This window comes from Lagopus leucura, unplaced genomic scaffold (assembly GCF_019238085.1).
Source record: "Lagopus leucura isolate 7727_CA_CO unplaced genomic scaffold, USGS_WTPT01 Super-Scaffold_73, whole genome shotgun sequence".
NCBI lineage: Eukaryota > Metazoa > Chordata > Aves > Galliformes > Phasianidae > Lagopus > Lagopus leucura.
Window position 1 is genome coordinate 36,489,611 of NW_024962252.1, and position 26,114 is coordinate 36,515,724.

Here is a 26,114-nt window from a genome sequence, read left to right on the forward strand (position 1 = left end):
CTATGAATGATGTGAGCAGTTTCACAGCAAAATATTGAAAGAATACCACGAAACCAAGTTTGAAAGTTGAGCAGATGTTGTTTCAGTCAACAGAGATGTGTAATGTCAACTACACCAAGATGTCTTCTAAAATAAATTTCTAATGCAGAAAATCTGATTTTAAGTTTTGTCCTAGCTAGTAGTACCTTTCATTTAAATTGGACCCTAACCTCATCAGACGATACATAGCCCACACTTCCAGATATTTATAATAAAAAAGCTTTTATTTTCAATTGAAACAAATGCACCGTCCTGCACTCGAAGGCTATAATGAGCCGTAAGCATATTCCAAGGTTGTATCAATGGCAACAGATTTGTTTCACCTCCACTGAGAAGTTACATAATGCACTCTTAATTGGTAAAGAAAAATTAAACTCAGCCTTCTCAAAGCTTCTGTACTGCGTTTCTTGTTTATTGTACAGTTCCACAGTCAGACCAAGAGTTTGCAGGGGGTGCAGATATTGTAGTTAATTAACGGTATTGTTTTAATCATCATCTTCCTCCTCTTCCTCTTCTTCCTCAAAACTGTCTTCAAAGCCCTCGCTGTCTTCCTGGTCCTCATCACCTTCTATTGCTGTATCCCATTGAGGATGATTTTCTGGCACTGGTTTTGCTTCATGAACTTCCAGCTGTAATTGAATTAAGAGAAACAAAGAAAAGAGGAAAAAAAGAGTCACAAAAACCACAAACCAGACTAAGAGAATAAAAACAGAAGTAAAAAGGACATGCTGCACAAAAATGACAGTTTAAAAAAATCTGTTTCTAATAAAAAGGCATGCTGGATTTTCCTATTAACTGGGTGTATGTAGGCAGAGAGAAATTGCATGGCAGAGCTCAAGATTCAAGGCCAGAGCAAATTATATTGCAAAAATTCTGCAATATGAAAAAAAAGGTGTTAAAATGCACACACTGGGAAGCATCACAAACTTTAGTTCTATTTAATCCAACATAATGTTTCCAACTACTGGGATCAGGCAGATTAAATAAGCAACAATAAAATTAGAACATATTGAATTCTTAAAGATAATGGGGCTGTTTGTTTGTTTGTTTTTAAACAGGTAACACATAATCTCATTAAACATCACCTTCAATGGTTTAATCTGGTCCAAACCCATATACGAATCTGATCTTAAATAAACTGTGTACTGGTAGTTTCCAGGCTTGCCCGGTGCTGGGAATTTCAGCTCCACCTGCAAAACAGAAACCATTCCATGAATTCTTACTACTTTGAAGAGACACATTAAAACAAACAACTGAGTACTCTAATGAACCATAAGTACTACTACAGAATAATATTTTTTTTTGAGTTTCTTATGAGTGACATATATCTGAGAATCGCTACGCTATAAAATATCTACAGAAAAGAGACTGAATAGCCAAGAACAGTAACTCCCATTAAAGACAAATAATGAGTCATTTTTCCCCCCCAATTTAGACCAAAGTAGCTCTACATTTTTCAGTACACAACATCGCCCTGTTATACACTTCCTACATCTTCAAAATCCAAACAGGTTTAAAAATTGAGTCTGCTGGAAGTATTAGCTTAACTCTTCTGTTATTTGAATTGGAACATGAAATCCATTTCGAAAGTACAAAATACACCAAATCTCCAGTTCTCAGAAAAAATGAAAACACAGCAAAAACTTATGGTCTCAGAAAGGCTCATGTGAGCTGAGGCTAATTAATTTGTCACTGCTTCTGTTTTTACAGAAAAAGAGGAGTATTTCTTACATATTTGAATAACTTTCTCATTCATAAGAAATGATCATTTTTCATCAGCTATTGATATCAAGAAAAAAAACATATGATCTGGAAACAAAGTTAAAAGGCCTCTTAATTTTTTTTTTTCATTTTTTCCATTATCAATTTTCACAGTTAAAAGGCTCTTGTCTGCCTCTATCAGAACAGTAAAATTTGTATGACAGTGAACATTAAAAGTATGACAAGTATGAAAAAGTTAAAATTTAAATCAATTAAATGTATCTGCATATTTGCATACCGTGAGACACTTCAGTGTGGTTTTGTAATATTCAAAAAGTAAATTCTTCCAGTACTTACCTCTTCTTTATCTTTTAGTGTACAAACATGATATGGCATACATATTAGCATCTGCTCCTTCCGATCAGCAATATATAGCCACCACCACTCTTGTTTTTCCTTTCAGAAAGGAAAGAAAATAAAATACTAAGAAAAGACAAGTCACAAGAAGATGCTTCCACACTTGACAACTGGCAGTTATGACTCACTGGGCCTTACAATATGGATACAAAGGTTTGTGTGTGTTGGGTCGGGCAGAATGGATGAGTTAAAAACTTTTGGCTACGTATTAATAAAAATAATAGTATATGCTGCATACTAAAAGCAACCAGGTCATCACAAGTAGCTGTTTGACTCCAAAGGCTTCATTCCACATAGCCAGCCTAAGATACCGTGTCAGTCACACAACCATTCTGAAGAATTGTGCCCACAGAGAATTACTGAGCAAATTTCACACTGGAGCAATATCATCCATTCCACATGATACTACCTTGGGTCTTCTGACAGAAACCCAGCCTGGATGAAAAGCATGCACAGCAAAGCATGCTACAAGATAGTTAAAAGTGCTCTTCCCAGTAAATAATCTTTTTCAGGAAAGCATGTATTGCCTCGGTTTGCTTCTCCTCCTCCAAAAGACAGGAATCTGCCGAAAGTTGGAATTTGGACGTAGCAATGTTTCACTTCAAGGAACTGTATGCAATATTGATATTTGTAAAGGATACCAAACTGTTGTTTATCATACACAGCTTTTAAAAGAACTACAGGTTTTGAAGGTACGACAGGTACTAAAGCAGAATTCCTAAACAATTTAAATGCAGGTCACCCCTCATAAAAGACAGCAAGTTACCACACAAAAATAATAGTTTATCTCTCAACCGAATTTTTAAGACTGTGGTGCAGTTCAGCAGCAACCATTCTCAAATGGAAACAACTGCACAGCTCCTTTAACCACTACTGTACATCACTCCTTTAACCACTACTCCTTTTTGGCTAACCCTCTAATACATGTTTTAGAACAACAGCAACAAAATCCTATGTTGATTTAATAAATAAAAGCTTTCTATTGGAAGGTTAGTTTAGTACCACAAAGTATGTAAGTTTCCATAATTCCCTAAAGTCTTCTCTTAAGAAAAAAATAAAAAATAAATAAAAGAACAATACATAGCAAAGAGATGGGGAGATGAAAATAAAACAGTGAGGAAAAGGAACAGGCGACAAGTTTAATAGTCACAACAGTATAAATTTACCTTTAAGGAGAAAATGGGGATGAAACACCCTATGCCTTTTAGACAATTCAAATGTTACACTGCTATGTCATGAGACAATTCCTACACACTCTTGACAGTCTGGTAACTGGTCAGGTTTGTAACAGAGTGAAGCCCTAAAGAGGATGTCTTATCATAGCTATGTAAGTTGAGCTCCAAACCAGAAGACCAATTTTTGTGTATTTATACCACTAACCACCACGTGGATGTTTCAGTGCCGCAAGAATGCTGCTCTTTTGTTTTTAAATCTAACAATATTGGAATATTAGTAGGCTGCCCAGACAGGTTGTGGATGTCCATCCCTTGAGGTGTTCAAGGCCAGACTGGATGGGGCCCTGGGCAGCCTGGTCTAGTATTAAATGGGGAGGTTGGTGGCCCTGCATGTGGCAGGGGGGGTTGGAGATTCATCATCCTTGATATCCCTTCCAACCCTGCCATTCTGTGATTCTATGGAAGGACTGACTGAAAGGGTGTAGAGGGCTTTAACGACACTGCTAAGCCTTGTCCAAATTCCAGAGGTGGAAACCAAATCCTGCTAACATGTAGAAGTAGATTTTTTTTTTTCCCCTCAATAGTCCAAAATTCATTGTCTTTTTTTTTTTTTTTTTTTTTTTTTTTCCCCCCTTTTTGAACACTTTAGGACCAGTGTTTCCTGGTCTGAAATCCATATAATGGAAGTAGAAAATAAAGAAAAGAAAAACTTAAATAATTTAATTTTTCTCTTTAAAAGTGGCTAATGGCTAATTTCTATGCAAGAAAAGCTTACCGTCACCTCAGTGAAATATTCAACTAGCAAAGCATAGATTTATAACAGCAGAACACACACCATTAACCAAAAGACCCTGATTGGCACTGCTCCATCCCAGAGCAAAGGAGTGTAAAATTGACTCAATATGGTAATGCCCATCCTTCAGTGTATAAAAGTAAAAGCAACTGCATCACAGCAAAGCAACAGCATTACTCCGTGTGTTTACAACAGCAGGCACAGAGAACAGGACACAAAACTATTTGGCCACTGCTTGGGACCAGAATTAGTTACAAACAACTCGTTTCAACTATTCTCAGCGACTTTACTTATGACTGTCCTATATGATTATAAGCCATAAATTATATTAACTCTAAGTTTCAGCAATAAATAATACACTGTCAATTTCCTTAACAGCTGTAGTGGAGAAGTAGAGATATTTACTTCCTAGCCAAGAGGGTTCTAAGAACAGAAAGCTAGACAGTGTAAGTAGTACAAGGACTGCTGTGATGTCACCCAGCAGCAAGGCAGTACCACACAGCTGCTCACTCACTCACCCACAGTGGGGTAGGTGGGGAGAACGGGAGAAAAAGTAAAACTTGTGGGCTGAGATACACAGTTTAATTGAATGGGAAAGGAAGGGAAAGTAATAATAATAATGATAAAAGAATATTTAAATAAGTGACGCACAATGCAACTGCTCACCACACACTGATGCTCACAAGCAGCATCTGTTCCCCCCAAATTCCCCCCACTTTAGTGTCACACGATATGGGATATCCAGCTGGCCAGTCTGGGTCAGCTGTCCTGCTGCTGGTCCCTCCCACCTCCTTGTTGGCAGGGCACCATGAGAAGCTGAAATGTCCTTGACTGTGTCATCACTGCTCAGCAACTAAAACATTGGTGCGTTATCAGCATTATTAGCATTCTAAACCCAAAACATACCAGCTACTAGGAAGAAAGTTAACTATCCCTGTTGACACCAGCTTATAGATCAAAAAGACATTAATGTTCAAAGGATTCTATAGCATAAACTCTTTGGAAGTAAAACTCCTGAACACAAAGTAATTCTTTACAGAAAGGACAACTGTGCAAGAGTGTCATTTTCTGCTTTCTCATTGGGTGGAATTTCAAGTTTATGTCTGTGAGGATCTGGCAAGCTAACAGGCAAATGGGCAAAATGCCCTTTAACAGATGGGTGCAAGGTTTGGCATGCCAGTGAACCAATATGCTCACAAAATTGGAATAGCAGGGCCAGTTTCTACCTAAAAATGTCAAAACTACAATCTGTGCAGTTTCTGGATTTACGGATGTGGAAGCAGAAGATAATTATTTAGGAACCTGCATAGATTAAAGATTCATCGCTGGCAAAGCAATCAACTGCCTAAAAACTTACATGATGGTGTTAGGACTGCCTCCTGAGGACCATTATATGAGGCTCAGCTACACTCAAATATCCATAAACCTTGGAAATACAGGGATTGATACAACACTTCATCCTTAACACCTCTGAACTGGCAGTGACCACAATATAAGTAACAGTATAAATCACAGAGGGGAAAAAAACCTGCCCAAAGTGCTTTGTTCTTCAGATTTTACAGGTTTGAATATGCTCCAACTGCAGGACTAAGTACAGCTGCATTTAACTTTCAGGAAATCAGTGAAGACTGGAAAACTTATAACAGCAATACCATGAGACTACACGTGTATCTTTCAAGTTCAAACATACAGTTCAGTGCTAGATTTTTTATTTTTTTTTTAGCTACACTACTGTGTTTTTATCACAAAATCCATCAGCAGCTGTGTGTAACACAGCTGAGGTTTAGGCAGCTTATTTCTTAAGAGCAAGTTAAAGCAAAGTCTCTGATTGAAGCCTGGAAGCTCTGGTGCAGTAAAAGAGAGAAATACTAATTGTCAGCACCTTTCTGGTCCTGGGCTTAGCACTTACTCACTGCGTGAGCATTAAGATTAGTTGTTACAAAATTGGACATCATGAGGCAGCATAATTCTCACATAAGGTCTTTAAGCAGGCAGTTTCTTTGGTATAGTTTATAGTATAGTATATATTGCCTGGCTCCTTAGAAACAATTAAGAAGAAATCACATAAGAAAATAAAGGCTAATTGGTCAGATCCCTGATCTTGCAATTACACCCTCACCTCTACAGAGGTCCAGAAGACTCGTGATTCCCACACTTCACTTCCTAAACTTGGCAGATCTGGTTAAAAGCAGTAGGAATAATAGGATCACAAGCACAGGGACAAAAGGGAATGCAACAAGCATGTGTTTAAAGAGTCCTGGGGAGTGAAGAGGAGGAGTAAGTATACAGCACCCTTTTCTTCACCTATGTTTTCCTGTTCTTCCTCATCCCAGTCACCTCCTTTAAAAAGGAAGCACAACCTTTTCACACCCTCCAGTTACCAGAGCCAGCACAATGCAGGAGAAGAGATCCTAGATTAGCACCCCAGTCAATCAACAGGGAAGCAAAGGGAACCCTTTAAACCACTGGCCCAGAAAAAAAGCATGCCCAAACACTCCATTCTGGTTCCAATCTGATCATCCCCAGAAACCTAACTTACTTGCTCAGAACATAAAAGCCACATTTGAAAAGTCCCACCTTTTTCAAAGTTTCATTGTTGTGATGGGTTTTCAGTTACCTGTGAACTGGTCAGCAGTTTGCATAAGAAACAACCAATGGGACTTTCAACATCTAAGGCTGCCAAAGAGACACCAGCTTTTATGTACAATCCCGAAGCACTATTCTTAAATACATCCCCGTTTCCTTTCTCTGACACCTCTTCACACCTGCCCTTGTGCTTTTAAGCTCAATAGACAAGACTGTCTATTGCAAGTCTGTGACTGGCTTGCACCACTTCCAGAATACACTCTTGTACAGGGGCACCTTTGCTAACCCTCTCCAAACTTCCACAACTTCATCTCTAGCTTCACCCTTGTGTTGCCACCATGCTGTTGCACTGAGTCAAGCAGCAAGCCAGAACTACCAGTGATCTAAACAGCTTCCCAGACTCTGCTGTCATTACTGTCCACACAGGACAGGAACTCCCTCTCTCACAGATGCTTGCAGTTTGCTAAAGAAGTATTGTTATACCTTAATTCTGTACTAGAGTTACTGCTGGGCTTTCATGCTCCATAGCACAAAGGGAAGAAAAGTACTATAAATTAGAACCCTGTATCAGAAAAATTTAATTCTGATTTTATCCTTATGTAATAAATCAGCAGAAGAAAACCTTAGCTTTGTTGCTGTCAAGAAAGAACTTTTAATTATATACAATTTTGCGAGTCTCTGGGTAGAAAGAATAATGCAACAGTAGGTTTTATGAAAGTATCTGAGGGGAGTTAAGAGGATTTTAGAAATTCAAACTTTTTAAATTAAAGATCAGCAACTTTTCAAGTATTAAAAGATTCTTTAAAAAGCCTCAAATTTCCTGTAAAATATATAGAGAGCAATTAATTATATAAATTCTTACGACTCACAACCATACAAGTTTTCTATTACTGACCTCAGGAAAAAAGAGACTGTAAACAGGATGTGTTATCTTTGACTTGGTTTCAAGAAGGGCTCGTTCTTTTCTCTGTATACTTTGCTGTAGTTCTTGCCACTCCTGTCAAAGACAAATTTAAAGAGTTACTATGCACTAGCCACCTCCTGGCAAAAAAAAACCACAAAAAAAAACAACATGTGTGTGTGTGTATGTGTGTGTCTCTCCATGGAAAAGCTATCTCTGACAAGTTCTCACACTGTGCTACATTATATATCATGAAAGAGAGAGGCAGAGATTAGATTACAAAGTACAATTAAAAAAAGAAAAACCAAACACCACAACAAGTGACAGTAAAACGGTAAAACTTAAGAGATCACTTCTAAGTATTTTAAAAAACAAAAACAAATCACAGATCTGCAGGGTTGTGCACCATCTTCAGAATTCCCCTCTGCGGCACTGCCTATAAATACTATGTAAGCTGTAAGTGCCCTGATGATTTTATTTTTTATATTCTCATCCTCGATGAGGCCTCCAGCTGCCTATGGAGTCTTCTACTGCAAGACCTGTGGTGCAGAAGCCATCTACATCCATAATGCCTCATTCCCAACTGCAAGCTCTTAAGCCACAGTTTCAAAAGACTAAGCTAATTATTAAGAGTAAAGTTTTCATATCAAGCATGTACGATTTCCTTCAACTACTGCACACTTGCAGCGCTATGCAACAATAACTGCATGTAAAGAACAAAGTTCAAAGGAGAGGTTTTATTTCACAATCTGTAGCAGTTAATAATCAAATTAAGCTGAAAGAAACATTATAATCTCTCCCTGAAGTTATTTTTCTCATGTCATTTTTAAGCTTTCTGTCCATGCTTCAAAGACCTTTCACTGTTCTCTCTAAAACAGACAAAGCACTTCTGCTAGAATAAGGACTGAAAACCTCCGGAGTACCAGCATTATTCCTTCATTCTAGTGTTGCCTAGCCTGAGGCGATGCTAGAGGATTAAAACACATTTTCTTTCAATCCCAGTGGTAACATTACCCTTGGAAAAAAAAAAAACCAACAAACTTACAGCTTCATCGTCTTTGTTTTGTTTCTCATCCTGTTCTCTGTCAGATTCCCTGTCACTTCCATCATCTTTCTCACTTTGAGAGTCCCTGTTTGTTTCTTCTTCTTCAGATTCACTTCCTTTATCAGAGATCTCCTCTTCTTCTTCCTTCACAACTACTTCCTAGTGGGGAAAATAACAACGGAAAACACAACTCTTAGTTTGTCTGCATTATGGTAGTATGTAGCATTAACAGCACACGTTTTAAGGTCAAGGCCCTCACTTCCTACTTGAACAACACTCTTCCTGTATCACAGAGAAGTGTACAGTGAAGATTATTTTTTGACTGCATGTCTCAAGGGGAACAGGGAAGCAATGTCTCTTCTCTGTATGACATCAGCAACATAAATAGGAGAAAACAGTTTGATTTTGAGGTGACATTTCAAAGAAATTATACAAGAAACAGAGAGAACGTAAGAAAAATATCTACAACATGGCCTGAGAGATGGAGAAAACATCATGCGGAGCGAATGTAAAGGTACTAAACTTATTTAATTTACCAGAGGAAAACCTCATCTCCTTTTTGCCCTTAAATGAACAGCAAAAAGTATAGAACTGTTCATCTCCCAGATGGCAGCATAACAAAAGTAATAAAAAGCGAATAAGATGACAGCCTTCTAAACTAGATAGGCACAACTTCCAGTGGGCCACAAGATATACTACTAGGGTCGTTACCTAAAATTTTACCACTGATTTTTAAATTTCAGGACAGAAAGTACTTCAGAAAACATACTTTATAGAAGAATAGAATTAAGAGACAAAAAAAACTCTCAATTTAGGAACGATAAACGGAACATAAAGTTAAAATATCAATGAATTTATGAGCTACCCCATTAGCTTGCTTTTGTTTCTGCTGTTTCGGTGGCTGCAATGAAGGTGGCACAGGTTTCTTTTTCAATGGCTTCTTTTTCTTTGATTTTGAAGCTTTCTTGGTTCCTTTATTCTTTTGTTGCCATCCTTTGCTCTTAACTTTGTTGCTATCTCCTTGCTGCAAGAAAGCAGTATTTAAAGTATTTTTTTCTGTTCATCAAAATTTCAGGCATTCACTGCACTTCAAGCATTTTAGCTGAGAACCAAAGTTAGAAAGCAGAGTTCAAGAGACACCTAGTAGGCGTTTCTGAAAAAGCTGCTTGAGAAATGCAAGATGAGCAACTCAAGAGAGTTTCTTTCAGTTAGGCAAGAGGAACATTTGCTCTTAACTTACTCCATCTTCTGCTGGTTGCTCTTCCGCTGAACATATAGACTGTTCCTTTTCAAACACTTCCTGACAGAGAAACATGTGAAAAGCATTAGTGCCTCTCTGTACCAAAGGAGTGAATAATGAAAGAGTTGAATTCATAGTAGAACTTAAGCTAAATACAGTGAAATTGGGTCTGAAGGGGACAAACACCACAAGGGAGTAACACATAAAAATTAAACACCATTTCAAACATTTGGTCTGGGATTTTCCCATCACAGGCATTAAAAAGAAATTTAGCAAAAAAAATAAATAAATAAATAAATAAATTTTTTTTATTTGTCAGGGACACAAGATGACAATTAGACTAGAAATATGAAACATTAAGACAAAAACACAATTAGTATTAGTATTCTGTAGACTGGAATATCTATATATAAAGTGAACATTTTCATGCATATCTTACTTCAAAACATAAAATACACCACTGAAAACAACATCCAAAAAATTTAAGGATGTGTCTTATAGAATGATGGCAGATATGAGATACCACTCAAGAAAAAAGCATTATATAATAGGCTAGCTCCCATTTTACACCATTTAACCTTAACTCTACTGGTTGCCTAGTGGAGTTCACTCTAGAAAGCATCTTTAACCACTCTTCTATACACTGTCAGACCATTTAATGAATTTCTCAATACAATTAAATTTGTTTATAATGTTTAGCTTCCTCCAGTAAAGTGACGTGGTACGTCAACTTTCTACTTACAGTATCTTTAGTTACATCTAAATGCTCCATTCTGAAATTCAACAGGAACACAATGTAGATACATAGACTACTTTCTGTTAAGCTTCAGTGTGCAGTCTAGCCCCCAGCAGTTATGCTCATGCTTGTATGCCCTATCTTAGTGACTTAACACAGACTTCCCACTTACTAAAACAATTATCTGAATATTACAGATGTAAAAATGTATATTATAGGCTACATTGAGTAAAAATTAGTTGTTTCTAAGTTCTTTGTTCAAAGAACATCATTACTAGGTTTTAAGGTAAGTAAGCACAAGTAAGAAGTTTAACTATTGGGATGCAGTATTATTTCAATCACATCACATTGCTATTTGCTACTTCCTTCTTATGGCACAAGTGTACCTCCTTTATTTTGTTGTATATATGCCACACTTTGCTGGACTGAGTTTCTAAGTGTCCAAAAAATCAGTGGATTTCTAGCATTATGAATCCACATAAAGGAAAATCAATTTCAAACATACAAGTATTAGAGCAAACACTTCATTCTAGCTCAAGAACTGAGTTTCTGAATGTTTTTTTTCCTGTTTAAAAATCACAGGGCAGTATCACCTGTCTGTTCTTTTACTGTTTCCTAGTCAGCTGCAATGAGTCTGGCTGGACTTTAATCCCAGGACAGCTGTCTTATTCAGAAACAGAAATATAAGAAAGGGTTAAGAGCACAAGTCCTCAGATTCAAATTGTAATTTTACAGTGACATTTGCAAAACAACATACTAGTTCCCCAATTAAAAAATGCTTGCTTATTAGCACATAGTTGCAGTTAGCCATATCAAAGAAGTAATCTTAATACTTACTGCCATGGTCTGCCTCGTTAGTGTGACCAGAACAGTGACAAGAGAACCTACTGTAATATTGTTGCTGTCTTCATCATCCAAAACTAGCATAAAAAGAAAAGCAAGGAATCTATTAACTTATTAAATATTATTTTCTGTTTGAAAAAAAAAATTGGCATTGTTATGTCTAAATGTAAGCATACAATCTCAAAATATTTTTAGTAAGTATCTTATAACATCAAATGCTTCATCAGGATGCGGGCTAGTCACTCAGCAAACTATAAAACAGCAACATTGAGTTTGAGATTTTAATTGCATGGAAGTTAGGAAAAAAAAAATCAAAGTTAAGATTGTTGTGGGAACTGTAATTCAATTATATTGTGCATTATATATATTAAAGTGGAACATTTCAGAAACATGAAATACCACATACGACCAAAAGGACCTTGTTATATTAGCTCCGGGAATTGTAACTTTGATTTTCCTGGCTTTCATATGATTAACAACTCAATTTCAATGCCACGTTCACAATCATGCATTTAATTCTTTTTTAAATAGAGGCAAAGGAAAGTAAAAGAACAGCAGTGATTACTTTAACTAAAATATCAAACACTAAACCCACAGGAAAGCCTCTGAGGAGTTTATCTCTGCAGTCTATGAGCTTGAGAACGTCTCAGGGAAGAACATAATTATATCCCAGCGTAGAAATTTTATTTACCTCCCTCCCCAGGAAAGCACCTTTATTAGTTTTACATCTACGTATTTTATAAAATATTAATACAGAACTAAACAGAAAAGTATGTGCATTGTTCACTCCTCTTCACGCTGAGTAACAAACTATAGACAGAAAAGGTTTGCTTGTCAAAGTATGAGAAATAAATATTTCACAGTGAAATTTTAAGCATTAGTAAGAGCATTATGCGCTTACTTGATACAGTGCATACGAAATGTAGCTACATTTTGCATTGCATGGAAAAGTTCTGCCATATACAAAAGCCATGCAAAGGTGATCACAAAAACTCATGTAGTCAAAATCTCTAATTGAAAGATCTCCTAACTGACACTCCATACTGGAATAAACTGAACATAAATTCTGGAATAAGCACAGTTTTTTAAAGATAGCTAATAAAAGTGCTATTTCAACCAGAATTCCACATTGCTCGTAAAATATTAAATGAACAGATGAAACATCAGATAAGCTCCTGCAGGAAACTATAGGTGGCTTGGGAATCCGTTAAATCTTGTAATGTATTTTATCTTGTCACACTATAAATCTCATGTACAAGAGCCTGTCACTCATGAAAGTATGTCATTTTCAAGGCACATAAATAACTGCAAGTTGTGTCTCAGAAGCCTCCAGAAGATTACTGCCAATAGACTACCAAAATGTCGGGAGGGTGACATATACAGAAAAGACCTGCTACTCACCCTGTGGTTTTATATCCATAGTGACATATGGAAAGCTACCAAGGACAGCCATAACTTCATCATATTTCTTATCCTCCAGGAAATGCAGTAAGTTGCGACGATCAGAACCTTTCAAACTCACCAAATCCTGAATACTTTTGATTTTATACTGCATTTAGAGAAGAAGAAAAAAAGAAAAAATCACATAGCAGTAAAGAACATAGTCCACAAAAAACTCATAATGACATGATGAGAATCAAGTAACTCATGTCCCCATGTTGCTAATACATACACATTTGACACGTTCTTATTAACGAAATCACTATTTAGAAAACCAGCAAGTGTGTTTTGAGAAGCAACAAAGCAAAGAGTTTCTATTCAAACTTAATAAAAACAACTGCTTTAAATACTGGCATGTTCTATAGTATACCATCCTTTAGAAAATGGAATAAATTTATTACAAAACTATTGCTTCAGCCAGTTTTTTCAGAAAGCTGAGCCAAGAAACCTCACTAATTGAGTTCTTTATTTAGCTAGAATATTTCAGTACTTTGTGGTTTACATTTGTAGGATCAACTAAGTATGAATTACTTAGCTTTGTACATTAATTGCAGATAAATTCAATTTATTTTTTTTTTTAAAGATCTGCAGAGCAGAGTGGTGAAGACAAAATAAACAGAAATTTGTCTGAAAACTTGGTTACTTCAGACCATTACAGAAGTACGTATTTTATTAAAAACAAGTTCGTGCTTCTAAGGAGGCTGATCACGCCTATATCCAGGGAACCATAATGTTTCCAAAAATGAATTGCATGGGAATCCTGTAAAAAAAAAATCCTAATATATTGGTATCATGTTTCTTTTGTTTTTGAGGTCAGCATACCTCTTTTACACCTAGATCTCCAATCTTAATTCCTACCTTCTAACAGAGATGGACTTCAAAAGAACAATAAACACACAGATCTAAGAGGTATTGTGCTGAATTCCTGAGAACACACACACAGATACATACACACCTAGATATAAATAAATGTAAGTATTTTCTTTTTCCTTAGTTAATTTATGACCTCGCTTTCTTATAGACAAGTAGGCTGAAGAAGAATACATTAATAAGCATCATTCAATACATTAACAAGCGTCATTTGTAGTCTTATACCTTTTTATGATTAGAGACACGCCTCAGATTGTCCTCTTCAATGTGAGGCAGTTGCAAAAGGGGAGATTTGAACTGCTGAAGTCCTTGGACAGTCATCTGGGAAAGCTTCATGCAATTTTCCAAAGATCCCAAAGATGGAGCACGGAACTCCCTTTCTTGGGGAGAAAGGAAAATAATACATCATTTTTCCCCCTCTTAACACATTCACAATGTGTACTTGAGTTATTGACTGCAGACCACTTTGATTTCATTAATAATAATAATAATAATAATAATTTCTTCGATAAGAAGACAGACTTATTTTTAAATGCCCAGCATAATTAATCAGGCAGTCTTCCTACTGTCATTGTCACATAGTTCAGCAAACATTTCCTTCCCTCTATGTTGTCACAGATAAACACTAAGAAATTGAAAGAGTTCCATCCAATAGTCTCAAGGAACAACAGCACAATGTATCTCAGCTACCAACTACAGACAGAAGTTCTACCCCTTGAAATTTGCAGAAAAAAATGCAGCAAGAAAAACTTGGTTTACATTCATATCTTATATGTATACATATTTAACACATATTCAGCAGTACTTTGTATCATTAAATATGTTCTATCATTAATCTTTTGCAACACATTATTTCCTAGACTTAAAAAGGTTCTAAGATCATCTTGAGATATGAACATAGAAATTGGAGCCTAGCACATCCAAGAAAAAAAGAAGTATATATAACTGAAACTAAGCAAAGCACATTGTGCTAAAAGACAATAACAGATGTAAAATATCAAAAACAAAGTAACTGTTATGCACCCTCAGCAAGTTTGTTGATGACACTAAGCTGAGTGGTACAGTTGACATGGTGGAAGGAAGGGATGCCATTCAGAGGGACCTCAACAGGCTAGAAAGGTGGGCCTGGGTGAACCTGGGGATCCTGATGAATTAAAAGTTTATCATGAGCCAGCAGTGTGCTCCTGCAGCTTGAAAAGCAAATGGTATCCTGGGCTCCATCAGAAGACGGGTAGCCAGCAGGGACAGGGAGGTGATTGTCCCTCTGTACTCTGCTCTTGTGAGGCCCCATCTGGAGTACTGTGTCCAGGTCTGGAGCCCCCAGCACAAGAAAGACAGAGAGCTGTTGGAGAGGGTCCAGAGGAGAAACACAAAGATGATCAGGGGACTGGAGCAGCTCCCCTATGAAGACAGGCTGAAGGAGCTGGGCTTGTTCAGCCTGGAGAAAAGAAGGATGTGGGGTGACCTCATTGCAGCCTTCCAATACCTAAAAAGGCAGCCTACAAACAGGAGGGGAATCAACTCTTTGAAAGGGTAGATAACTGCAGGACAAGGGGAAATGGTTTGAAGTTGAGGGAGGGGAGATTTAGGCTGGATGTCAGGGGGAAGTTCTTTACAGAGAGAGTGGTGAGGTGCTGGAACAGGCTGCCCAGAGAGGCTGTGGATGCCCCGTCCCTGGAGGTGTTCAAGGGCAGATAGGATGGGGCCCTGGGCAGCCTGGTCTAGTATTAAATGGGGAGGTTGGTGGCCCTGCATGTGGCAAGGGGGGTTGGAGATTCATCATCCTTGAGGTCCCTTCAACCCTGGCCATTCTGCAATTCTGTAATTCTGTTATAAGCAAATCTAAAGGTTAAAGAGGTGTCTGAGTGAACATCTGTAAGATTTTTCTTATAGAAATAGCAACTCCTTTAGTATTTTAAAGTACAAGGAGAAGGTACATAACAAGAAATTCTTAAGTAGAAAACAGCAAAAGTAAAAAATAAAAGTATTTAAGAAGCCATGTAGTATTCATCCTGTCTGCAATGAAATAAAAGACCACATCAGACAGACTTTCACATCCTGAGATACTTAGATAACTGTCCATTCACATATAAGATTTCTCAAAACCCTGTTCAGGAAAGTCAGAATTCAGAATTCTCCAGGAACCTGTGAACCTCCACTAGCCTGGAATTGGCAATGTTCAGGTTGCTCTGTACATACTTTGCAGTTGAAGAGAAAAATAAGTTAGATAAAAAAGAAAAATAAGTTACAAAAATAAGTTATCTACTTAGGTTGTTTTTGTTTTTGTTTTTTTCTCCTGAATTTCCATGTAGCATACGAAAGAACTGAGGACAATTTTAAGTAAGTATTACGGAAGGTAGCTATAACTCAAGATGCCTGTCAGTTTCCCTATAAACCACTGTATGCATTTTTCTAAACTTTTCCCAGAAGACATCAACATTTAATTACCTTGGCAGTTACAGCTATATTCAGTATATAAGCATAAATACAAATATTTGTGTGCTTACATACACACATACATGTATATACAAATATGAATATGCGGTATAGATGGATTTGGCTGTTACAGCTTTGTTTGAGATGTTAAAACAGGAACACAGGCATCTTTCAATAAATAGACGGATAGCCAGATGGAATAGATATACTCTGCTAGGGCTGCATGATCAAACAACACAGCATCAGAGCAATTTTAAGTGTGGATAAATGCATTTTTACTTGCATCTGGATTGGAGGGCAGATAGGCCATAGCCTGCATTCCCATCACCACCCCCACCCTCCCCCCCAACAAAAAGCCAAAGCAAAAACTGCTAAGTGTTCTATTTAAATGCCAGTGGCCGCAATTCATTACTTTTTTAATATAAAACAATTTCGCATTAATTTTAGAACATTTTACAGAGGAAATATGAAAAGATAACAAATCTGATTGAAGAGAACAAGCTTGATGTCTTCAGCATGTTTTCTCCTTCACTTCTACCACTTACCCTGCTGCACATCTATAAATTACATCTATATGCAACTATTACGGATTGTTAAATGCATGTGAGAGATCACCGCATCATCACCTCTTCTGCTGCCACCCTTTTCCCCTCACATGGCCTGTTTCCTCATGAATCACACCAAGCTGTAATCAGCTGTCAAACCAAATTACACAACAGGACTTTTTATTTTAAACACAAGGTATTATCTTCATGCTGTTTATTAATATGCAAAGCAGACAGAAAAATAACACCAGAGGATTATGAAGGGAACTATATGGCTAGAAATTCTAACGAGCAAGAATAGAATTTGTACCTTCCGAAAAATAGTATTGGACAGACTGACATCCCAACTAAACAGCACAAAACGTACCTTTCATCTTACCTATCTACAACATTCTCTGCTTTTTTTTGTTTGTTGTTGTCTGCTGGAAAATCATACTGCAAACTAAGTTAATAAAAGAGTCCAAAACATTCTCTGTCAAGCTGGCTTTCACAGGAAATTTATCTACTTTAAGTCCACAAAGCTGAAATTCATTTTTCTTTAAGTATTAAACTCACCATCTACGTCACACTAGAAAATACTTCAAAGTTGGAAAATATTATTTTAGTTCCCTGAAACTAATACAGGAATGTGTATCACCTTTAAAGTCAACAAGAAGACAGTCTAGCTTTTAACAACACTCAACTGCTCTCACTATAATATGATTGTAATTACTGCACATTTTGACAGCCTCTGCTTATCAAAGCACACAAAATAAGATGACCTTAAATCTATGAAGCACAAAGTGATTCAAAACATATGACAGGAAAGAAATCAATCACTAGTTTAAATGCAAATAATAGCTGCTCGTGAGAGAATGGGTCAAACCACAACTTCCACTTTCAGCTCCCAATCTGAATTATGAAATTGTGCGGACAGCTGAGATGATGCTTAATCTCTCTACAGTTACCAGAGCACATCATATTTTTGATAACAAACACCTCACTCCTCACTTGACAGGGCAACTTTCTACCTAAATGATGATCTCAACAAAGCCAACAAGATAGCTTTGGCCACTATGAGCTATCAGTTATCAATACAAAATAATATAAGCAAGGGATACCACAGAGCAAAGTGCATTTTTCAGGCAGCAGAATGTAAAAGAAGTCTCACAGGCTGTACAGAAATTCAGCAAGAATGTACTATTTATCAGAAGGTGGCTCACAACTGCCACATTTTCCACAAAGATAAAGAAGTCATAGCAGTAAATAAAACTGACTGGATTGGAATGAAAATAATATCCATTCTGCTCTTATGAAAGCAAATCAAAACTGTTTCTTGCAAATAACAAATCTGAACAACTAAGAAGAATCTCAAATTTATTTGCAAAGAACAATAGATCTGTTAAAAACTAAGACCTATATTCATTCTTTTATGATAGATTATTTCTAGTAGGGTTTGACAAAAAAGTAGCATCCCTGGCTTTTGTGGGTACTTGTAAGTCGTCCTTTGCAGCAGAGTTGCTTGCACCTCCTTTAAGAACAGCTGACATGGGACCAATAGTCAAATGCTATACAGAACCAAGTATCAAGATTCTGAAGATTCATTATGAAGGTGTTTTTCTTCAAAAGATAATTACAAAGAAATATACAGAAACGTTTACAGATGCTTCCAAATGCATGGATTTTACTACTGATAATATCACTTGATACTTTCAAGACAAACAAATGTAGTACACAATGAACTTCTCATCCAACTATCAATTATGCTTCCACAAATTATGATTTATCCACAAAATATTTCTTCAGAGATAATATGAACTCATGCCTTCACCTTTGTATTTTCAAAGGCAAGGACCTCCGGACAGTTATTGCTAATTATAGCACATGATAATTAATTTGAAGTACAATGTCACTGACTTGAAAATTAGAACTGAAATCAGGAACTTCTGCATTTTATGTTTTATGATATTTAAAATTACATGAAGATAACGAATACAGAGTTAAACAAAACAAACAAACAAACAAAAAAAGGCTTTTAAAAATTACAATATGTAATCTGGATATCACTCATATCACTCATATCTTAAGAAAACAACTTCAATTTCCAGTTGGTTCCCAATGAGAAAATCAGCAGGGAGTAAAACCCTCTCTGCATCTACTGTCATTAGAGATAGAGCCAACAGTTTTAATATACTGAGCAACAAATTAGCAAACATGAGATTTTCCAGTGGATCAAAACCTAATGTTTCTTAAGTGGTTCACTTTTAAGTCCTAAAATTCATTATCATTGGCCAGAACAACTACTTGGTACCATGCTACCCAAAAGACACCGAGTTTAATAGCCTGCAGTTAGAATATTTTCATGAAAGATTTGGTAGATTCAATTTCTAAATATTGGCACTTTAAAGCTGTGGAAATATTTTTGAGAAAAACTGCTAAAGAAATACTAAGCTCAACTATACCAGTGATATATCTCTACTTTGTTTTCCTATTATCTATGGAAGCAATTTCTACCATATGCAATGACAGCTGTATATTTTCTGGATCTTCAGAGCAGTTTATAAAACACATCTATAAACTATCATTACTTCACCAAATAAAAAAAGAATCTTTATGTAAACATAGAAGAAGAATAGTAAAGAATAATATAAATATATAATAAAGAAGAAGAATATGGCTACTTGGAGGTCAAATTGTAGAGTGTGTCAATGTATGGTGATATCCTATCTCAGCTTTTACAAGAGATATAAGCATTCTTCATTTTTCAAAGACTTTCAGTTCAACTACAGTAAAAGAAATCAGTTTTTGGTTGTATTATTTTGCACAAGTGGAAAAAAAAAAAGCTACTTGACAAATATACATAGGTCATCTTAAAAGACATTTCTAGAAGTTTGACGGATGATTTTTTCTGTAAAAATAAATACTTGCATTTGACATATACAAGAGATAAGGAAGGAAAAAAGATGTTTCCATACAAGCGCTTTTTATACTTCAACTACATAGATTCAGTTTGCCATAAGGGCTCCCTTCAGCTCTTCTGCTCTGGGCTGAGCAAACTCTGGGTCTTCAGCTGCTCCCCACACATGGGAGTCTTACCCTGCAGACCCTTCACCATCTTTGTAGCCCTCCTTCAGACGCTCTCCAACAGCTTTGTCTCCTTTTTATATCATGGTGCCCAAACCTGCACCCAGCGCTGGAGATGAGGCCGCACAGCTCAGAGCAGAGCAGCACAAGCCCTCCCCTCACCCAGTGGCAGTGCTGGGCTGGTGCCCCCAGGGTACAGGGCCCTTTCGGCTGCCAGGGCCCCCTGCTGCCTCATGTTCTACTTGCCACCAACCACAACCCCCAGATCCCTTTCCACAGGACTCCTCTGCAGTCTCTCATCCCCTATTCTGTACACATATCCAGAGTTGCCTCGCCTCCTTGCTCCTGTTGAAGTCCATGCAGTTGGTTTCCCAATGTTAAACCCATACTGGAGGCACTTCTGCAGCATTGTTATAGTGCTTGTCCAAAGAAGCTTCACAAAAACATATCTACTACCTATGATCTAATAATCACCAGTAAATAAAACGCTACAGTAAGTTACAAAATGAAAAATACAGCTACTGTATTTTTAGGTTTCAAGTTTGGTCTCCAGCAGTCTCAAAGAATGTTAAAAGCAGAGATTAAAAAAAGAAATAGAAATACACGTATTCAATATTTCCTTTTTTTTAGGGTAGTAAAACAGCATTTTACTGTTCACATCCTCTCTCACTTTACTGGATTACAGAACACCATTTCCAGCAGTGCTTGCAACAGTGTTGGGGAAGATCTTTCCTCAAACCCTTCTTGTTAGGAGGCTGTTAACATTTGTTAAATGTGTTTTGGCCCAGTAAAGACCAGCTAATTAGTACTGCTTGACAAACAACAAAATAGTCATGGATTATGCATTAAAAATGCCCTGCTTACATTTGTTGTGATAAAGGAAAAAGATGTAAGTCCTTACTCTGCAAACAAAACTTTTCAGCATAATTCCCTTTTTATAGTAAAAACAGAAAATCTTATGTAATATATTTTGATTACATTTTTTTTTTAACAACAATTTTAGCAAAGAACCTGTCATTAAAAATTCAGGAAAAAAAAGTCTACGTAGCAGGCAAAACAACTTAAGTAAGAGAAACAGAGAAATTCGAGCAACACAAAAACAAAGGAATGACAGCAATAAACAAGTCAAAAAACAAGTTATGTACATTATAGGAGAGAAAGAACTATAAAAGAATGCAAGTTAAAGATGGATGAATACAATATATCTTATACTAAGCGCTCTGATACTAAAAAACAGACCTGATCTTCAAGAGAAGGGTTTTTTAAAGCATTCAAGGAGAAGCTTTTGCAAAAATTGTAAGAACTAAAAGCATAACTCAGATACCCAGGATTTCAGAGCAGGACTTGGAAGAAACAGAAGCATTTCAGCCTTCAAAGTAGAGAACTCTTTCATTACAGTGGGGAAAAAAAGTGCATTTAGGCATTTCTAAATATCACAGATGAAGTTTTCCACAAAAACCACAGACTCTTTTTGAAGTTCTGCAATGAAGAATGATATTTACTGCTTTTAATTATACAGTTTCTTTCCCTACCTTCACGGCTTCGAGCCATTATTATTAGCTGGCAAATCACATTAATCATTTCTTGAAGTAGCGCAGGACTCTTCTTCAGGATAAACTGCTGATCTGCAAAACAACACTTGCTGCAATTACGTTGCACTTCTATTATGAAAAAAGTGAATAGTTTACATGAAATGGGCATTTAATTGTGCAGTCTTCATTTGTATTCATTCTTGTATTTCTGAAAAAATACCACTTCATTCTCACTGAAGTATCTATAATATTCCTTAGCAAAACAGGAAAGAACAACTAAGAAGGAACAAAAATTTTACAGTCAAGACACACAGCTTCCACACAAAGTACTTATTAGATAAAACAAAAAAAGCAATGTAATGTCACAGACAATTTACCTTTTAGGTAATCTCTTGTTTTTAAAAGCGGGATTTTAAAGTGAAGCATCAAATTAGGGAAAAAACAACATGACTTGTAAAGTACTATCTGGTTATAAATAAAGAACGATGAGGCTTTAAGAATCGGTATCTCAGTAGCAAGGAAGGGGAGAGATTTTTAGTGGAAATTTAAATTGATCAAATTCTCTTTTTAGTTTTCAAAAGAGAAAATGAACCAAAAAATCTTTATTGTTTGTTTTAATTTTGAATTAAAATATAGAATATCTCAAGTTTACTGGTCAGCTTTAGAAACCACTACTGTCATGGCTTAAAGGAAAGTGAAACATTTCTACATTAATTTATCTGAATGTTCACAAGCACGAAGAACTGTAAAATGGAAAACTGAAACTCATATGTAATTGATATTTTAAAGTTTCAATTTCATCTCCCATGCTTTATATAATGGGAGCTTGTCCTTAATCTCTTTATTCTGAGAAAGAAAGATACTTTATATGTCAAATCTCTTTTTGTCTATTACAAAGAAAAAAAAAACATTCTTAACAAAGTCACTTTTGCAGCCAAGAAGCATTAGTGATGATGATATTAGTACTACTGGGCTATCAAGAGAATGATAAAATGCTAAGTAAATGTTTTAAACGATAATTCAAGTTGAAAAACAAAGTGTTCTATGTATAAATTATTTAGCAGAAATCCATGCAACTTTTTAATGGATAAAAAAACTACATTTATGAGCACTGTAGCAAGCAATTTGTTGTTTCAACAGTGTCTGATTAGACAGCGACATCATTACCTTCTTCAAGGGTGTCAGGAACTTTCATCCTGGCAAGATGAGTCAACAATAGAACTCTGGCTTTCAGGCTGTAAGGGCAGGTAAGTGGAGGTTCATTCTTCTTTAAATTTATGCCACCAATTTCTCTGATTAGCTAAAAAAAAATAATAATAATAATTAAACAAACGGCTATTTCAGTGCCAAAGAAAACCAAACGTGAGGAGATTATTTTACAAGGAGAAATATGTCACATTCACACATGCGAGCTTTCAAGTAATTTTTCCCTGAAATGATCTGTATAGATGAACATTGGCCATTTGTTTGTTTGTTTTTTATAATACAGCTCCAAAAAGTCAGAAGTTATTTTTCACTGTCTCGTTTCAATTGTGGAGGGAGGAGGAGAAGAGATTGGCATGCAAAAAACTTGCCTTCAGTGAGCACTGAGTAAATTTATATTGCTTGCTCAGCATTTTCAGAATCTGATATTATTGCCAAGAGTTACTAGATTCAGCCATATCGCTGGTTGTTTATACTACACTGAGTATGCACCAGTAACAGCATCACCTTGAGACTCTTCACTCACCTGAGATCCAGCCAGCTTCCTCAGAAATACTCTCAAATATCACAGAAAGAAGGAGGTTTATAAGCCTAAATTCTCTGAAGGCTGAAGATCAAGTACTTTAACTTAATTACAAATCGCCCATACTTGGAAAAGGCACAGTGTTCTTTATTCAGGATGACCTAACTTGATCCTGACTGGACCAAGATGCACAGTTCAAACAGGTCTCTCACCTGAGTTTGCTGAAGACCCTGGAGAGAGAGGCTGCAAAGCTGAGTAACTGAAGTTCATAGTTATAAGAATCAAGACAACCCAGAAGCTTCACTTTTTAGGTCAAGTCACCTGAGGAGAGATTGAGGTTCCAAAATCTCTGTCCACAAAGGGAAGTTAAGATATCAACACTGACTTTTAACTAGACTTTCCCTACACTTATTAAAAAAAAAAAAATCTTTAAACAAGAAGTTCCTTATAATCACATTCTGGTGTAACACACCAGTCCAAGAGAGTAAAACTTAGATACGAAATGTTTTACAAAAAGTGTCAATATTAGGTTTATGAAAAAAAGGTGAAATAAAAATGGGAACAATGACAATGGCCTGAAAAGCAGAATGTACTATCAAAAATGATTAGCAATATCTTTCTGCATTGATACTTCAGAGACTTGTATTGGCATATATTAAGAAATAAAGAACACAGATGACACTGATGACCGGAGCTTTAGAAATCAAACAAAATTCAGGAGCATAAAATGTAAGGTTGACAACTGCATAGTAACAAGAATTAAGGCTTGAAGAATACATTAATGCACCCAAGTGAAACAGTTGTGGAAAACAGTATGCTTAAAGTTATTCCCTACGGAAATGCAGGGAATGCAACTAAGGCACTGCTGAGACTTAACATGGAATACTGTGGGAAGTTCAGGTCAGCCAAAGTGAAAAGTAATATCAAACTTAAAAATATATCAGTGAACAGTACCCCATTCAGCACTTAACAGGATGAGGGAAACGAAGAGCCCTCTAGGAAAGCGTGTTGAAAGACAGCAGCTGTCCTAGTTCAACAAAATGAAGGCAAAAAGAAAACAAACAGCTTATTGTTTCTGACTATAAATGCATTAAGAACATGCACAGCAAGAATAACTTAAATTCAAGAATAATGATGACAAAAACTACAGATATAAATCTGTCACAAACAAGACCGCTAACCACTAGAACAGCAAGTTCTGGAGCAGGAGGCTTGACTGTCTTTTAAGTGAAAAATGACCAAATGTAAAGGGCTTGCACAATGCCACAGTGTTTGCAGCAGCACAGGAGAAGATTTGATGATCAAGATGATCTTCCCCAGCCACATGCTCACAAGCAAAATGCCGGCTGAATAAAAAAAAAAAAAAAAGAAAACCACCTAACCATAATTCCAGCTCCTTCTCAAAGTCTACAAGAGAAGATGAAGAATTTGTAAGAGATGAGGACAGTTAAGTAAGGAGATATCTTAGTCTATTTTATTTGTGTTTAGAGTATGGAAACATGTTTATGACTTGAAAATCTCACCGTGTGCATGCAAAGTTTAAATCAGCACAACTACTCTCTCTCATTCTGCAGACCCAAACTATTTTTAAGTGGAGCATTTTGTGTACTGTGCTTTAAACCAAAGCGCCAGTCTCTGATAAAAAATATTTCCTAATCTTTGCTAGCAATCATTATTTGTCACAGTACGTATTACAGTATCTTTGCTAGGAAGACAGAATGGAAATGAAAAAAGGCAACCAGAAGAGAATTGATATTCGTGGACGAACCTTTATAATATTTCAAGATATAATTACTTCAGACAAGATCATAATTTTATTTCAACATTAACATATTTAACCAGAACTGTGCTGCTGATTTAACTGGTTTTAATTCTAAATACTATCTAAGGAACTATCAAGCAGCAATCATGTCTTTATACGGATACACAATGTGTATGAGGACCGATACTTAAATTCATTATTTAGTCCACTGCTCCTCCAAAAAGCAATCCAATAGGTTGTATACTAAATCATTTCTATCAGTATTAAGCTTTACAATCAGTTAATGTTATTTTTTTTTCTAATTCTAAATCAAGCCTTACTTCTAATCGTACTTCTGAAAAAGTACAGATGCAATCTTAACAGTTAATGCCTTGAGAACTTTAATTCCACCAAATGGTCGAACAAGTGTGCCATTTCCCTCTTCCCTCGAAGGGGTAAGTTAGTAATAAAACCTCTCTCAGTGTAACTAACCTGTGGTATCTGAACATTGTCTGCTGGTCTGCTCGTAGCGTCTTTATTGTACTGAGGATCAAACTCTGATGCTCCTGCTAAAACCATGATAAGCCCTGCAAAGATGAAGGGAGGTATACAGAAAAAAAATATCAGTAATATCTTGTGCTACTGAGTGATTTGTTCAGAAATCTCAGCCACAAAGGTTAATTCTACTCTTTCCCCAAAAACTATGAATATTCACGTTCTCTTTTTATTGGATCAGTTTATACTGTTACAGAGCAAAGCTGGCATGAGCAAATGCCTGGCACAAAGTATCTGAGAGAACTTAAGACTCCATTTTGCATGGCATCAAACAATAAATGTCTTCACAGAACTATAGCTAGGTTTCATTAGGACTAGCAGACATCACTGCACTGCAGTTTAATCATTACTGCATGCTCCCAGAATCACTTGCCTCAGCAATATATGTGTTTGAGGCTGCACCACAATGTGTATACCAGGGGCAAAATAACAGGAAAAATTTTAACTCCTTTTTCTGTTCAAGTGACATTGAGAATTCACCATTCTTTTTCCTTTTAATGATTAGAAGAGCAGTTCAATAAAAACCCCTGCAAACAAATCCCATGAAGATAATGCATTGGTCCTTTTCTCGCAGAAAATATGATTAGGAAAATCCATAGTACCCCAAAATATCCTTCATTATCTAATTAAGATTAAAAATCAGCCAAATTGGATATTCTAGACAGCTTTCTGCTCATAATTGTATCAGACACCTCTGCCATAGCAAACAAGAGAAAATCCAACTTGTCAT

At 36.4% G+C, this 26,114-nt stretch overlaps 1 protein-coding gene across 1 annotated transcript in view; it reads right to left on the reverse strand.

The window, feature by feature from the left end:
• Positions 1-244: 244 nt before the first annotated feature.
• The window catches only part of SEC63 (SEC63 homolog, protein translocation regulator), a 57,623-nt gene continuing 31,753 nt past the window's right edge, over positions 245-26,114 (reverse strand). The window contains exons 9-21 of the mRNA XM_042882631.1: positions 25,322-25,416; positions 22,530-22,662; positions 21,363-21,455; positions 14,012-14,166; positions 12,878-13,025; positions 11,471-11,553; positions 9,898-9,957; positions 9,523-9,681; positions 8,658-8,816; positions 7,607-7,708; positions 2,098-2,196; positions 1,125-1,229; positions 245-668 (exon numbers count right to left, since the gene is read on the reverse strand). Coding sequence (XP_042738565.1) covers positions 525-668; positions 1,125-1,229; positions 2,098-2,196; positions 7,607-7,708; positions 8,658-8,816; positions 9,523-9,681; positions 9,898-9,957; positions 11,471-11,553; positions 12,878-13,025; positions 14,012-14,166; positions 21,363-21,455; positions 22,530-22,662; positions 25,322-25,416 — 1,535 coding nt within the window. The 3' untranslated portion in view covers positions 245-524. The remainder of the gene's footprint in view (positions 669-1,124; positions 1,230-2,097; positions 2,197-7,606; positions 7,709-8,657; positions 8,817-9,522; positions 9,682-9,897; positions 9,958-11,470; positions 11,554-12,877; positions 13,026-14,011; positions 14,167-21,362; positions 21,456-22,529; positions 22,663-25,321; positions 25,417-26,114) is intronic.